This window comes from Mizuhopecten yessoensis, unplaced genomic scaffold (assembly GCF_002113885.1).
Source record: "Mizuhopecten yessoensis strain PY_sf001 unplaced genomic scaffold, ASM211388v2 scaffold6857, whole genome shotgun sequence".
Lineage (NCBI taxonomy): Eukaryota > Metazoa > Mollusca > Bivalvia > Pectinida > Pectinidae > Mizuhopecten > Mizuhopecten yessoensis.
This window is the reverse complement of record NW_018406759.1, coordinates 74,227-92,625: the sequence shown is the minus strand read 5'-3', so window position 1 is coordinate 92,625 and position 18,399 is coordinate 74,227. Positions and strand designations below refer to the sequence as shown.

General features: G+C 39.4%; 1 protein-coding gene across 1 annotated transcript; it reads right to left on the bottom strand.

Moving 5' to 3' along the window:
- Nucleotides 1-4,380: 4,380 nt before the first annotated feature.
- Nucleotides 4,381-6,991, bottom strand: LOC110452727. The gene has a single exon (XM_021501374.1). It carries the CDS (start codon nucleotides 6,887-6,889, stop codon nucleotides 5,234-5,236), a length of 1,656 nt encoding a protein of 551 aa, XP_021357049.1. The 5' UTR covers nucleotides 6,890-6,991; the 3' UTR covers nucleotides 4,381-5,233.
- Between the last annotated feature and the right edge of the window lie 11,408 nt (nucleotides 6,992-18,399).

Below are 18,399 nucleotides of genomic sequence, written 5' to 3'. Positions count from 1 at the left end.
TGATTATTTTACCGATACTGTTTTTAATACCGCTCGAAGATATAGATACAATTGTACCTTAAGTAAATCCGTTCACAGGGACCTGAGGATTTACCCTTGTGGACATTTGTTACTCTAATAAGCCCGTTCACAGGGGCCTGAGGATTGATCACTGTAGGTATGTTTGAACCGATCATGATAATGTGTAACTCTAGTAAGCCTTAAACAAGGACCTTAAAATTTATCACGAGGTACGTTTGAACCTATCCTGGTCATATGTTACTCTAATTAACCTAGTCACTGGGCCCTGATAATTTATCACTCAAGGTAAGTTTGGACCTATCCTTATGTTTTGTTTAGATGGTGGTCCACACATATGTATCTTTAGTTAGCCCGGTCACAGGGCCCTGATAATTTATCACTGTATGTAAGTTTGGACCTATTCTTATGTCTTGTTTAGATGGTGGTCTACACATAGGTACCTATAGTTAGCCCGGTCACAGGGCCCTGCTAATTTATCACTGTATGTAAGTTTGGACCTATCCTTATGTCTTGTTTAGATGGTGGTCCACACATGTATCTTTAGTTAGCCCGGTCACAGGGCCCTGATAAGTTATCACTGTATGCAAGTTTGGACCTATCCTTATGTCTTTGTTTAGATGGTGGTCCACACATAGGTACCTTTAGTTAGCCCGGTCACAGGGCCCTGATAATTTATCATTGTATATATGTTTGGACATATCCTTATGTCTTGTTTAGATGGTGGTCCACACATAGGTACCTTTAGTTAGCCTGGTCACAGGGCCATGCAAATTTATCACAGTGGGAACATTGTATTTCATACATATGCCCCACTAGAAAGCCCGTTCACCGGGGCCTGTGAATTTATCACTGTATGTTTATTAAACCTATCCCGAAGTATCATAAGACGCTTGTTGTTGATTTACAGTAGAAAATCTTCTTTTTGTTGATTTACAGTAGAAAATCTTCTTTTTGTTGATTTACAGTAGAAAATCTTCTTTTTGTTGATTTTGTTGATTTTTTTTCTTCTGCTTTTGTAAAATAAAAAATAAACCTGATTATGACAGTAAAGGACTTTACAATATAAGAGATCCCTTCAGAAACAACTATCAAATTTCTAGATACTGATAAATACCACAAACAAACAAAGACACAGCAGTTATACAACGAAAAACTTTTATTTAGAGTTATATCTATAGTATATGTCTATTTAAAAGTTATAAAATTGTAAATATAAATCAAAATGTATCGGTCATTCTTGTTACATTTCAATACTACAAGGTATAAAACAACTGTACTTGTATTATCCTGCATTTACTGGTTGGTTACATTTTGTAAACATCTGTGTAACAAACTTTAATTAACAGTTGTTTAATATTCATAATAATTTATATATCGATAGACCAACAGAAGAATGCCTAAAAGACATGTCTATTTCCTGTTACATGTCTGAAAAATTAGGGTAGGTGGTTATACTCATAATTCATTTCAAAAAATATTTATTTAGAAGAGTTATTTTACTTTAACAGTGCTTCCTTGAAAATCTTAAAAATAAATAAAAAATAGTTAAGGGTGGGCACAAACTATTAGGGTAATAGGTTTCCCGACATAAACAATACCATTTGTTTGCCTAAATATGCTCTTATCTAAAGCCATTTAATATTATATATTTTGAGGTTTAGGTAATTGAGAAACAATTTTCCCGAGAAACAAACCATTCAGATATATTTTATACAGAATGATCATAAAAATTGATGATGAAATTAAATTAAGCTAAACAAATAAAAACACACATATATACAACAAAATCTTGGATCAAGCTCACTTATACTTTCTTATTCCTTGATCAGTTAAGTGACCACGTAATGTCGGTTGGTATTAAACAATCTCGTTACTTGTGATTGTCTGATTACCACGGTCATAAAAAATACACTCACTGTTTATTTGAGGATACTTCAGACTTCATACATCGGTGATCTACCGTGGAATGATATATACACAATAGATTATAGTACCATGAGACCAAGTACCGTATATCACTATTTCTCCATGTTACAGTCCCATCACGTGTACCGTATATCACTATTTCCCCATGTTACAGTCCCATCACGTGTACCGTATATTACTATTTCCCCATGTTACAGTCCCATCACGTGTACCGTATATCACTATTTCCCCATGTTACAGTCCCATCACGTGTACCGTATATCACTATTTCCCCATGTTACAGTCCCATCACGTGTACCGTATATCACTATTTCCCCATGTTACAGTCCCATCACGTGTACCGTATATCACTATTTCCCCATGTTACAGTCCCATCACGTGTACCGTATATCACTATTTCCCCATGTTACAGTCCCATCACGTGTACCGTATATCACTATTTCCCCATGTTACAGTCCCATCACGTGTACCGTATATCACTATTTCCCCATGTTACAGTCCCATCACGTGTACCGTATATCACTATTTCCCCATGTTACAGTCCCATCACGTGTACCGTATATCACTATTTCCCCATGTTACAGTCCCATCACGTGTACCGTATATCACTATTTCCCCATGTTACAGTCCCATCACGTGTACCGTATATCACTATTTCCCCATGTTACAGTCCCATCACGTGTACCGTATATCACTATTTCCCCATGTTACAGTCCCATCACGTGTACCGTATATCACTATTTCCCCATGTTACAGTCCCATCACGTGTACCGTATATCACTATTTCCCCATGTTACAGTCCCATCACGTGTACCGTATATCACTATTTCCCCATGTTACAGTCCCATCACGTGTACCGTATATCACTATTTCCCCATGTTACAGTCCCATCACGTGTACCGTATATCACTATTTCCCCATGTTACAGTCCCATCACGTGTACCGTATATCACTATTTCCCCATGTTACAGTCCCATCACGTGTACCGTATATCACTATTTCCCCATGTTACAGTCCCATCACGTGTACCGTATATCACTATTTCCCCATGTTACAGTCCCATCACGTGTACCGTATATCACTATTTCCCCATGTTACAGTCCCATCACGTGTACCGTATATCACTATTTCCCCATGTTACAGTCCCATCACGTGTACCGTATATCACTATTTCCCCATGTTACAGTCCCATCACGTGTACCGTATATCACTATTTCCCCATGTTACAGTCCCATCACGTGTACCGTATATCACTATTTCCCCATGTTACAGTCCCATCACGTGTACCGTATATCACTATTTCCCCATGTTACAGTCCCATCACGTGTACCGTATATCACTATTTCCCCATGTTACAGTCCCATCACGTGTACCGTATATCACTATTTCCCCATGTTACAGTCCCATCACGTGTACCGTATATCACTATTTCCCCATGTTACAGTCCCATCACGTGTACCGTATATCACTATTTCCCCATGTTACAGTCCCATCACGTGTACCGTATATCACTATTTCCCCATGTTACAGTCCCATCACGTGTACCGTATATCACTATTTCCCCATGTTACAGTCCCATCACGTGTACCGTATATCACTATTTCCCCATGTTACAGTCCCATCACGTGTACCGTATATCACTATTTCCCCATGTTACAGTCCCATCACGTGTACCGTATATCACTATTTCCCCATGTTACAGTCCCATCACGTGTACCGTATATCACTATTTCCCCATGTTACAGTCCCATCACGTGTACCGTATATCACTATTTCCCCATGTTACAGTCCCATCACGTGTACCGTATATCACTATTTCCCCATGTTACAGTCCCATCACGTGTACCGTATATCACTATTTCCCCATGTTACAGTCCCATCACGTGTACCGTATATCACTATTTCCCCATGTTACAGTCCCATCACGTGTACCGTATATCACTATTTCCCCATGTTACAGTCCCATCACGTGTACCGTATATCACTATTTCCCCATGTTACAGTCCCATCACGTGTACCGTATATCACTATTTCCCCATGTTACAGTCCCATCACGTGTACCGTATATCACTATTTCCCCATGTTACAGTCCCATCACGTGTACCGTATATCACTATTTCCCCATGTTACAGTCCCATCACGTGTACCGTATATCACTATTTCCCCATGTTACAGTCCCATCACGTGTACCGTATATCACTATTTCCCCATGTTACAGTCCCATCACGTGTACCGTATATCACTATTTCCCCATGTTACAGTCCCATCACGTGTACCGTATATCACTATTTCCCCATGTTACAGTCCCATCACGTGTACCGTATATCACTATTTCCCCATGTTACAGTCCCATCACGTGTACCGTATATCACTATTTCCCCATGTTACAGTCCCATCACGTGTACCGTATATCACTATTTCCCCATGTTACAGTCCCATCACGTGTACCGTATATCACTATTTCCCCATGTTACAGTCCCATCACGTGTACCGTATATCACTATTTCCCCATGTTACAGTCCCATCACATGTACCTATATCACTATTTCCTCATGTTACAGCCCCATCACGTGTACCGTATATCACTATTTCCTCATGTTACAGTCACATCACGTGTACCGTATATATCACTATTTCCCCATGTTACAGTCCCATCACGGGTACCGTATATCACTATTTCCACATGTTACAATCCCATCACGTGTACCGTATATCACTATTTCGCCATGTTACAGTCCCATCACGTGTACCGTATATAACTATTTCCCCATGTTACAGTCCCATCACGGGTACCGTATATCACTATTTCCCCATGTTACATTCCCATCACATGTACCTATATCACTATTTCCTCATGTTACAGCCCAATCACGTGTACCGTATATCACTATTACCCCATGTTACAGTACCATCACGTGTACCGTAAATCACTATTTCCCCATGTTACAGTCCCATCACGTGGACCGTATATCACTATTACCCCATGTTACAGTACCATCACGTGTACCGTAAATCACTATTTCCCCATGTTACAGTCCCATCACATGTACCGATTTCACTATTTCCTCATGTTACAGCCCCATCACGTGTACCTTATATCACTATTACCCCATGTTACAGTCCCATCACGGGTACCGTATATCACTATTTCCACATGTTACAATCCCATCACGTGTACCGTATATCACTATTTCCCAATGTTACAGCCCCATCACGTGTACCGTATATCTCTATTACCCCATGTTACAGTCCCATCACGGGTACCGTATATCACTATTTCCTCATGTTACAGTCCCATCACGTGTACAGTACTGTCTCTACACCCGATCCACACGTTACCACACGTGTCCACACCCACCGCTTTAAGTTTCACCACTCCGTGTGTCCGGTCTAGGAGACACACAGCTTGTTTACCGTCTCTCGGTAGGACGTACACCTGATTGTTACTGATGTCTGCTACAAAAACTCTATCGTACTTATCACATGACATCTTACAGAGGCACATACTACCGACCTTTTGACCGTTGTCGAGTTCACCAGTCCATGTCTGTATGACGGTACCTGACTCGTCTGTTATCTTTATGTTCAAATCAGTCCACTTTCCTCCAATTGTTTGAACTACACACAGACGTCGCGATGACAAGCAGACAACGAACATTATAGTTTCTGATCCAATCGTGGCCTTCCTCACAATCGTACCTGACTGATTCAGTACCACTATGTCTGGTGTACCTGTACAAACAAAAACCTCGCCCCTCTTGTTGATACTGACGTCAAATGCGTTATGTGGTCTGATGTCAGCAAATGTTGTCACTTGTTTGTTGTGTAGTGATAGTTTATATACAAATGTACTAAGTGGATCACTGGTCATAAGTATGTCTGTTGTCCTGACCATGGTGATCATGAACGGACAGAAGTCCAGTTTTACTGTCTCTATGACCACACCCTCCTTGTTGACCAGTACCAGACCCTGATATTGATGTATTGATAACCACGCGTGACTGTCGTCGACTGGACAAATACTGTATATTCCATTCTGTGGAGTGACAGTAAACTTAGAGAGACGTTGAACGTGTTTACTGTCGATGTCTATCTTCTCGTACTGGTTCTCGTGGTGTAATTTACCAAACGTTTTTGTCAACATGACACTGTCGATACTTCCGGTAACAAACCTTGGTTGTTTGGGTGAAACATATCTCACATTAACGTCATACAGGGGCAGCCTTGTCCTCAATGACCTTTCAGTTTCAAACAAGGATACGCTTGATGTATCTGTCATTTCCGCTTCGTTAAGCAGATGCGTCAGTTCTTCGACTTTTTTCTCTGATCGTTGACAATCTTTCTTGTGCATTGTTGATTCTTCTTTTTCTAAAGCCGATAATTCGGTAAGTATCGCATCAGCGATAGAATCTACTTCGGCCTTTAACTTTGTCCTTTGGGAGTTCACCTCTTTCCTCACTGTATCAATGCTGCCATTGAACCCTTCAAAATCATGATGTCGCTCTGATGTCTCGTTCTTGAAATGTTCTATTTTAGCAGAAATTGCTGTCATATGTTCTTTCAAATGTTGCTTTTTAGAAGAAAATTCGTCTTCGAAAGGTTTCCAGTTGTGGTGTTTGTGAGTTTTAGATGTACATATTGAACAAAGCAATTCGTTGCAGTCCGAACAGAAGAGATCACACAGTTTACCGGGATGTAGTTTACATACCTCTGGTACAGGCTTGCCACCCTGACGGTTAGCCTCCCGTATCGAAACAACGTCATCGTTTTTAGTTTTCTTTCCGCGTGTATGGGCTTCCTTACACCGGTCACATAAATTGTCCTGACAGTCGTTACAAAACCATCGTACCTCGTCGTCACTGTCACACAAAGCACACGTGTATGTAACGGGTTCCTGGGCACGCCGCACGGATCTGTTTACATTTACGGCGATACTTGCCATGGGTGTTGGTAATTTAGTGAGTTGAGGAAATAACTCGCCTACAAACTGTGAACTGCCACCATTTTGTTACTGTGTCGGTACAGCTATATCACGTGACTTAACTGACAGTATAATGTCCCGGATTTCTGGCGTTAGGCCAAAACGACTCATACTCATGATCAGTGCAACAAATCACCGAAACGGACCGAGTAGGAACCGAAACGAAAGGTATACGATTATATTCCAAGCGAATTAAATACATTCGAAAACAGAAAACTACACCAAAAAAGAACAGAACCAGAACTGAACCGAAAAGAAACGTATTTAAGGGTATGAAATATACATTTCATCAGTCGGTGATTTGTCACACCCCAGAGAATGAACAGTCAATATTGTGATTTGTACTTGAGTTGTGTCCCTTTAACCATCGACACATAATTAAAAGTGTTATCTCTTTCTCTCATAACACTATGCTTTTTAAGTCTAAATTGCTAGTCTTACATTTTCTTTGTCATGATAATAAGTACATCTAATTATTCTGGTCACTGGATCCTTGTGGGTATATTTGGATCAAATACAATCTACCCCAAGGTAGCCCGGTCACAGGGGCCTGTAAAATTATCCCTGTGGGTATGTTTGGATCATATATATATCTACCCCAAGTTAGCCCGGTCACAGGGGCCTGTAAAATTATCCCGGTGGGTATGTTTGGATCATATATATCTACCCCAAGTTAGCCCGGTCACAGGGGCCTGTAAAATTATCCCTGTGGGTATGTTTGGATCATATATATATCTACCCCAAGTTAGCCCGGTCACAGGGGCCTGTACAATTATCCCTGCGGGTATATTTGGATCATATCTAGCTATCCCAAGTTAGCCCGAGCACAGGGTCATGTGAAATTATCCTTGGGGGTATGTTTTGACCATATAGCTACCCCAAGTAAGACCGGTCACAGGGGCCTGTGAAATTATCCTTGTAGATATGTTTGGATCATAAAGATACCCCATGATAACCCGGTCACAGGGGCCTGAGAACTTTTCACAGGTATGTAAAAGATGTGGATTGATTAGGTTGACTTACAAGCATCAGCTGTAGGGAAATTCTCTTTAGCTTAACGGTAAACCATCGGGCTGGAGAGCCAAGGGTCGCGGGTTCGAGCCACAGCGATGACACCATCATAATCACTGTTCCTCGTCTTACAACACACTGGCGCGGTTGACCCTCCTCCTTCAAGGTAGGAGAACCCTTGGCGGAGAGTCAAGAACCTGGGTTGGTTTTTGGGAGTATTGTAAAAGATGTGGATTGATTAGGTTGCCTTACAAGCGTCCGCTGTAGGGAATTTCCCTTTAGCTTAGCGGTACCGTAGAGCATCGGGCTGGAGAGCCAAGGGTTACAGGTTCGAGGCCAAGCGACGGCACTATCTTTATCACTATTCCTCGTCCTATTACAACGTCAGATGTACGTTGACGCACAATAGTGTAACATGACTTTGCCGTCATTTCGTTTCAGGTTTGACAGTGTTGACGTACGGCTGGCTTTGTAAAACACGTGTTTTCAAAGCCACCGGAATGGAAATAAGCATATGTAAAGCCTATTTATTTGACATTTATTTGACATGTGAAAGAAAAAAATGAAAAAATAACTCTACCCGTATTTATGTCATATACTACTTCAGTGTAACCATGATATGTTCGTTATAAAGCACAGATTGATTAAGCACGTACACTTACATACACAAAACAAAATAATCCCGGAGGAAAATATTTGATTGAAGCCCGGGAGAGAGGACACGCTCAAATTATATGTAATTGTATTATGACGTGATATAATTTGCCGTTCAGTCAAACATAGGTGTTGTTACATTCAGAGTTATCACATTACACAATTTTAATCTCCTTTAAAATGTACGTACAAGTATAATTTATTAGTGATTTTATGATAATGAGAAAGAGGAATAAAGAGATAGAGAGACAGAGACAGAGAGACACATATACCAATATATAATTGTATAACGTACAATTTACGTTTTGCTAATCACATTTACACAGGCTAAAATATCTAGATGTTCTTCTTCCTTCAGCTGTAACTTGTTATATTTCATCGTGCTGTCCGTCAAAATATACACTGCTGCCACAGCATACATAATAGCTACTTTGCCTCTCCGAAGCTCAAAGGGAAAGCGTCCAGCTGGTCAAAATAGAGGCCCTCTATTACCTCCGATCCACGCTGGAAATTGTTCCCCCCGTCATCCTCCGTACATCTGATCAGCTTATACGTAGGACTTGTTACCTGCATAAAGACATTTGTTTAAATCGTCATTCTTGGTACATATAGACAAGGGTGTGTGTATACATAAAAAAACTTCCTGCATGTAAGAGGATGGATTTACCAGTAAAATGATAAATGTGCTATTACTTTGAACGGTAAACACGCATAATTTGCTCTACGAAAGAGTGAATTACTGAAAAATATCTTTCAAACTAGTGGCAAGTACCTTAATCAGATAATAGTCACTGGTAACATCGTCAGTAAACACGGCTATTATGTCTCCTGTCGGTAGCATTCTATAAATCATCATTAATGAAATAAAAAAAATCAATTTCAATGAATAGCACAAGGAGATATACAATTTTAAACGGTTATTATTAAACGCATATTAGAGAGACTGATGCTGAATAAACTTATTTATAAGAAATTAAATTAATAAAGTAGGATTCTAAATCACGATGATTAATTTTACTAGCATATCATTTTATTTTATCTTAAATCGAATTAAAAAAATGAATTTAGATAATTTGTGTACACGCACTTCTCACATGGCTTACCTCCGCTACATCGACAGTGCCTTGTGGCCTTCTAGTTCTGCCTGTACCTTTATCAAGCGATTAGTTCCAGTATAGTCAGTGTTCATACAAGTTAACGGCAATCCATTTAAGCAACTGTCACATGAGTAGCAGGAATGTGCTCTCAATAAAATTTCGCCATCTTTGAAAATATTTGATGTATTTTCCTATTGTTTGCGACAGGATTGAATGTCTTCGGTGCCGATCGATCAATTTCATCAACATAGCGGAATATTCTCCTTCTGTATACACCACCTTTGGGGTTATCTAGATACTTCGAGGCATAATTGTAGACTTCAGACACGTCCTGAATTGGGATTCCTTTCATTACGGCTTGGTCAAGCATACGTTTAAGAAGCCCTCCGGCTGCGTCCTGTGGGCCTTTAGCATGCGAAGTTTCAAAGTAGTTTCTTTGAAACTTCTCGTATCCCATTTCGGAGCATACGAAAGATGACATGCCCATACAATGGCGGCTTTTATATTGCGCGGAACATCCGTCGGTAAACTCTATCATGGAATCTACTTCATAGTGTATGTTATCCAGATGGTATTTTATTTCTTTCTGCACGCGATGCACAAAATGTTGGTCATGAGTCAAATCGTCACTGACCACAAACAAAATTTCAGAGACAATTTCTTCTTCATCAACTCCGTATCTGTATATGACGGAAACGTGTATGGAAACTTCCGGTTTGGAAAAGTAAGATGATTGCAGTTCGTCTTTTTCGATGCAACGATAATTTTCACTTAAGTCGTGAATCACTAGACAAGTTTTTGGTGGAAGATCATCTTTCAATGAATTCAGTTGGTTTAGCTGTCAGGATGCCCGGAATTGGTGTGAGGTAGCAGAGTACAGTAGCGTACGGTGGCCATGGGTGATATTTTTATACAATGAATAACCCCTGTAATATAACATGTATCAAAATTTTAAAAAAAAATCAGCACTAAAATTGGCATATACATGATGAAGTGGACTATGTGGGCTTCATAATTTAAAAAAAAGAAAAGTCGAATTTGGTTTGAGACTACAATTTTGGGCATTTACGAATCTGTGTCTACACAACAAAAGCTAGCTTTTCAGGTAGTCTATTTTTGTACTCAGCACATGTGTAAATATTGTGAAAAATCCACCGGAATGACCTATGCTAAAACGTGAGTATTTCTGTTACCGAGTAGGCGATATTTAATTTCAGACAGGTTTTAAGAAAAACAATTCTACTTGCGGGGGTCAAATTCTGGGTTAAAAATCATGATTTTTTGCATATTTTGGTGTTTTTTGATATGGTAACCATGGTTTTCAGAAGTCCCAAATCTGGGGAAATTGCTTTTTGAAAAAAAAAATGTTCTTCTAAAAAACACCTATTAAACATGTAGTTTATAAATATATATATATATGTAGGTGTGTTGTGCAGGATGAATCCGCTATCCATGTTTATCCGAGAGATGCCCTTTATTTTTAGGGTCAAGCCATTTCTACTGTACTCTGCCACCTGATGCAAAGGTATCCAACATACTATGGAAATATTGAATCATTTCTGCGGAAGATGTTGATTGCTTAATCATCAGGAGTTTTCGTCGCTTGCCACCTCCCTTCACAGCGATTTCTTTGTATTCGTACCGTTCCCAGATTATATTTCCTGCGTCATTGGTTTCTGCCAGAAGGAGCTTTAAAGTTTTAACACCGCAACTTTGACACTTCCTGTCTAAACAATTCAATTTTGGGTAGGTGTTCTGTCCTTTTGCACACAATGTTGCATCGACAATATCGCTTAAATGTTCCTACGCTCGGTAACTGTTGTCGTCTTCGTTTTCGTCTGAATCGTTTCCGTTTGTTACCTTCCTACGGAAATCCATACATCTTCGAAATAGCATCCGTGTCTCGACGTGTTTCCGACAGCAACATGTATTCCGATCTTTCGCTCGCATTTGACGAACAAAGTAAGGTCGTAATTTTTCAAAAACTCGTTGGCTAATCTTGATGGCGGGTTTTTCGTTTTAAATTCATTATATATTTCTGTCTGTGTTTTCTCTAGAATAAGGATTGGGTGGCTTACGTATGCTCTTAAGCCAGTTCTTTTCCTCTTTATATCAACTTTGTTTCCAGTAGGTCTGGCATTGTGTGGCGATGTCCACCAATTGTATACTGAATTCTTTGTTTCCATAGAAACAGCATCACTTCGAACCTTGCGCGTGGTTACAAGAAGGGATGCATTTTCCGAAGTGAATACTGAAAGTCGTTTTTTGTACCCGCCGTACACTCTCCGAGGTTGAAAACCAAGTCTTTTTGCGGCATGTGTTTTTGTTTTAGTAACTTTCAGGTTCTCACCACTAATTGATGCCGACACCAAATTCATTGTAGCTCTTGCTTCATTACTTCTACGTTTCTTAGTTACGGTCACTAAGTCCTTTAAATTTGAGATGATGTTTGACTCAAAAGCGGACTCTTCTGATTGAGTAATTGGACTTATTTCTGACATTAAACTGTTTTAAAAGTATACTCCTTCGTCGTGATGGCGACTCCGGAAGAATTTTATTTATTTCCTTCAATAACCGAGATTTTTTCCATTCGATTCCTGAAACACGGTACCGTAATCTGGGAAGCCGATGCTTTTGGGTGTTTCTTGCGCTCTCTGAAACTTCTTACAATTTGGGCGTTTTTCTCCTTGCCTAACGATATCTTACTTCGAAATCGGCGTTCTCTTTCTGTGCTTTCACATATTTTTCGTGGATAACTCTTTATAATATGTGCTTTCTCCGAGTTATTTTTGAACTTCATTTTTCTAAAAGAAAAAAAATACAAAATAAATGTATTTGGTCCATGTGAAGGGAGGTAAAAAAAGAAGGATGGGGTTTACATGAATCTTTGTGACGGGATGGTGGCAGTAGTAAGTGGGATCGATCTGTCTGTCAGGAAGATGGCAATAGTTGTGTGGGCTTCTATGTGATATGGGCGTGACAATTGTTGGTTGGGAATGAAGTGTGTGACAGGAGGGTGATAATGCTCGGTTGGATTTATATTATTGTGAAGGAAAGTTGACAATAGTCAGCAAGATCAATATTATTGTGACAGGTGGTGACAATAGTCAGCAAGATCAATATTATTGTGACAGGAGGGCGACAATAGTCGATGCGATTGATCTAATTGTGACAGGTGGTGACAATAGTCAGCGGGATTAATCTATATTTGTGACAGGGGGTGATAATAGTCGATGGGGTTGATATAATTGTGACAGGTGGTGACAAAAGTCAGCGGGATTAATCTATATTTGTGACAGGGGGGGACAATAGTCGATGAGATTGATATAATTGTGACAGGTGGTGACAATAGTCCGCGGCATTAATCTATATTTGTGACAGGGGGTGACAATAGCCGATGGGATTGATATAATTGTGACAGGTGGTGACAATAGTCAGCAAGATCAATATTATTGTGACAGGTGGTGACAATAGTCAGAGGGATTAATCTATATTTGTGACAGGGGATGACAATAGTCGATGGGATTGATATAATTGTGACAGGTGGGGACAATAGTCAGCGGGATTAATCTATATTCGTGACAGGGGGTGATAATAGTCGATGGGGTTGATATAATTGTGCCAGGTGGTGACAATAGTCAGCAAGATCAATATTATTGTGACAGGAGGGAGACAATAGTCGATGCGCTTGATCTAATTGTGACAGGTGGTGACAATAGTCATCGGGATTAATCTATATTTGTGACAGGGGGGGACAATAGTCGATGGGATTGATATAATTGTGACAGGTGGGGACAAAAGTCAGCGGGATTAATCTATATTTGTGGCAGGGGGTGATAATAGTCGATGGGGTTGATATAATTGTGACAGGTGGTGACAATAGTCAGAGGGATTAATCTATATTTGTGACAGGGGATGACAATAGTCGATGGGATTGATATAATTGTGACAGGTGGTGACAAAAGTCAGCGGGATTAATCTATATCTGTCACAGGGGGTGACAATAGTCGATGGGATTGATGATATTGTGACAGGTGGTGACAATAGTCGGTGGTATCGATATCATTGTGACATGAAAGTGACAATAGTCAGCGGGATTAATCTTTAATTGTGACAGGAGGGTGACAATAGTGCATCGGATCGATATATTCGTGACAGGAGGTTGACAGTTGTTGATGGGATTGATAGCATCGTGACAAAAAAAGGGGGGGGGGGGATTGTACATTTGAAAATTAGAGTTCATGTCAAATATCATGCCAACTTTTGTTTGCGACACTACCAAATTATTGATAGATGCACAAAATATGGATGCACTAATTACTTCCAATGTTTGAAATAATTATCACAAGATGGCACCCGGGTATGTTGACGTGTATAGGCCGCGGAGATGAAGAGGTGCTGCTGGGTGCACTCTTGGTTGAGTATTGTCGAATTCAGTTGAACTGTAGTTTCATTTTGCAGTGGTGTTTTCGTTGGTATAATTTCGTGAATGTAATTTTGTTGTAAAGTGGCTTTTGGAGACATTTTAAATTTTCCTATACAGCCTTATACGTAATGCTATTTATAGACATAGTTATACTCACATATCCTTACCTGAGCACCTGTATCGACGCTTCGTCACGCTCTGCTGGTTATAAAGTAACAGGTGCTTGCTACTGAGGAGCGCAACAACATACCAGTGTGATGGGTAAACAAAAAGGGAAAAAAAGGAAAACTGAGTCTGTCAGTGACATTGATACGTCCGGTAATCTGTCCGTCAGTACGGCAATAGGGGAAGCCAATGGAACTCTATATGGTACAGATACGGTAACATCTACCCCTATGGCTACATATCCCAGTCAAGGACACACCCAATTCCAAAGTGACATGTATAAAAATTTTGAAATTATCATGAAAAAACTGGAAAGGCTTGAGATGATCGAAAGGAAGATAGACAGAATGGAATCGAGAATGACGGCCAGCGAAAAGAAAGCTAGTGAACTCGAAAGATCGGTGAAATTTGTCTCGGAGATGATTTCGAGAAAAGAAATGTGGATACTCAGAATTCAGTGCGCACTGTGTCTAGAGAGCAGGTGAGACAAACAGGTGTTATCAACGAGTGCTAGAGTGCGATTGCTAAGTTAAACTGTAACCTGGGCAGCATTACAAAGGAAAATAAAGGACTGAAAGATAGCTTAACTGATCTAAAGTGCAGATCAATGAAAAACAATTTGGTTTTTAGTGGTCTTGCCGAAAATCCAGAGGAAAATCCAGAAGCTTTATTGAGAGAATTTATTGCGGTGGAACTTGGTATAGAACAGTACATAGAATTTGGAAATGTCCATCGTTTTGGTAGAATCGTTGGTGGGAAGAGTAGACCTATCGTAGCACGCTTCATATACAACAAGGAGCGTGAAGGGGTATTGCGATGTGCGCGTAGGCTGAAGGGTTCAACTTTTTACATAAATGAACAATTTCCTACGGAATCCAGCAGCGTCGCAGGGAACTTGGTCCAACAGTCAGAGACCTGCGGGGCAAAGGCAAAAATGTGCGGTTAGTGCGGGACAAGCTTATTGTGGATGGGAGGCTGTATGATGGTCCGATTATCAAACAAAGCTCGGTGAAGGAGCGACGATCGCCAACCTCTGTTGACACCAACTCAGGCAATAGTGTTCCTTCGTACAGTGCTGTGACTCGGGTAAACACGTCCGCTACATCACCTAACGGTGCGCGCGGCCACAACTCGCGCACCGGAAACCCTCATTCAACGGCGAGTTCCCGCCATGATGGTCACTAGGACAGACAGGACAGTGATGTATCCTTAAAAGTAGGCTCTATTAAGATAAGTTCATGGAACGTGAATCGAGGCCTTCATAATAAACTAACTGATCAAGGTTTTGTAGATATTGTGTCGAGCTCCGATATAATATTTTTATCGGAATGCTGGATAGATAAAAATAGCGATTTAGACTTCAGTAATTTTCAGGATGAGTTTAGCTTTTTTACATTCCCCCGTGAAAGGGGCAAAGGTGGAGGCCTTGTGCTGTTATATAGAGATGGTATCAATGCATCTATTGTTTCTTATGTAGCAGATACGCTTATTTGGGTTAAGATTAAGCAGTCTGTACACCCAGATATATATATTTGTTTTTCGTACATTCCGCATGATAACAATGTTTACTATACCTTGTATGAAACTGATATTTTTGATACCATAGTTAATGGCATCTCTCATTATTCACAACTGGGTACCGTCATCGTTGCTGGCGACCTTAATAGTAGAATAGGTAATGCGTGCGATTACATCGAGTCTGACAATGCACGTGCTCCAGCTATTCATTTTCTATCTGGTGTACTTGACTATGATGTCGATACTGTCATGCCTATCCGAGTATCTGCCGATCACACTGTGAATACGTTCGGCCGCAAACTTTTACAATTATGTAGAAGTACTGGGCTGCGAGTTTGTAATGGTAGAAAACCTAGTGATATCACTGGTAAACTCACTTTTTTTAATCATTTGGGTTCAAGTGTAATTGACTATGTTCTTATAGATAAAAATTCGTTTGATTTGATCACCGAGTTTAAGGTGCGCGATTTTAATGAATGGTCTGATCATGCACCCATCGATTTCAATTTACGTGTAACAACCAGTTGTATGATTGATGATCCCACTAAAAATGTTATTATTGATAGTAGTGAGAATAGTTTTATCAAGTCTTGTGTGTACAGATGGAATGCTGACGAAGAACAACAGATGAGTATTAATTTGGTTAACAACATTACATTATTAAATCAACTTGTTAATGATATCCAGTCTTCTATTGTCTCAATAGACCACGGAATCGATGATTTTGCAGCCGTGTTATGTGATATATTCAGTCCGTGTTCTAAGACTCTGTTCGTTCCGCGTTCCGGTTTTAAAAAGAAACGTCATCTTCATAAGCCCTGGTTTGACGATAAGTGTAGACGACTATATAATACTTATAGACGTAACCTTGCCTCCTTCAATACAGATAGATCTCCAAATAATAGACTATCACTTGTTGAGTCAAAACGTAGTTATAAACGTTATGTAAGACTAGCCAAACGTAGGTACCTCCGTTCGGAAGGGGACCGTATAAGTATGTTGCGCAGGAAAAATCCAAAATTATTTTATAACTATTTCAAGAGCAAATCTAGTTGTTGTCTCAGTGATCTGGATCTTTCAGACTTTTTTGAACACTTTAAAACTGTATGCGGCGGTATTGTTGATGACGAGATCTTTGATAACGTATCTGCAGACGCTAATGTACCTATTTATGACGAATTGGATAGTCCCATTCTACAAGATGAAATAAAGAATGTTTTAACTAACGCCAAGCTGGGCAAATCACCTGGTAACGATAACATGTTGAATGAATTTTTCGTTAAATTTAAAGAAGTTTTTATTCCAGTTCTTTCAAAATTATTCAATGCTATTCTCGATAAAGGGGAATTCCCATCAAGTTGGTCGAAAGGTATAATTTTTCCATTATTCAAAAAAGGCGACCCCAACGATACGAACAATTATAGAGGAATAACGTTGGTTAGTTGCTTGTCCAAATTATTTACAAGTGTTTTAAACAATAGATTACTAAAATGGTCGGAGCAATTTGATATTATCACTGATGCCCAATTCGGCTTTAAACCTGGTCATGGCACCAACGACGCCATATTTGTCTTGTATGGAATAATAAAAAAAGTGCTTGCTAAAAGACGCAAGCTCTACTGCAGTTTTGTTGACTATCGCAAGGCGTTTGATAGTGTGAATAGAAATAAGTTGTTTTTGAAGCTGTGTAAAAGTGGTATAAGAGGTAAATTTTTGAATATTTTGAAGTCCCTTTATGAAGGGTTAAGGTCATGTGTTAGATACAAATCTGAACTATCTGATTTTTTTGCATGCACGCAAGGCTTGATGCAGGGTGAGGGGTTATCTCCCTTCCTTTACTCTTTGTATGTAAACGATTTGGAGAATGAATTTATTAATACATCATGTGATGCACTTTTTCTAAGAGATATTTCTCTGTTTTTGTTGATGTATGCTGATGATACTGTTCTTTTCTCAGAGTCAGCTTCTGGGTTACAGAAGATGTTAGATACTTTGAAACTATATAGTGATAAATGGCAATTATCTGTCAACATAGAGAAAACAAAAATCGTTGTATTCCGAAATGGTGGTAGAGTTAGTTCAAATGACAAATTCTATTTTGAAAATAATGTAATAGAAATTGTTGATAGTTTTAATTATCTTGGTGTCACGCTATACTTTAATGGTAAGTTTACTAAAACTCAACTTAATATAGCTGAACAAGGACGTAAATGTATGTATAAGATTTTGAAAATATGCAATAACTTAGCTTTAAATGTTGAATCAAAACTTAATGTGTTTGATGTCTGCGTATCGCCTGTCCTTAATTACAGCTGTGAAGTTAGGGGTTTTAGCTTGGCTGATCAGATAGAAAAATTACACATTGACTTTTTAAAAAGAATCTTGTATGTTAAAAAGAATACCCCTACGTTTATGTTATACTCTGAACTTGGTCGTTTACCTCTGCAAATTACCTGGAAACTAAGAATAATTAAATATTGGTTAAAATTAACCAAGACTAATAATTGTATTCTAAAGTCATTGTTTAACGACATGATTGTTTGTAATCATAATAGTTGTAACTGGCGGTGCCAAGTTAAAAACTTACTAATGTCTACAGG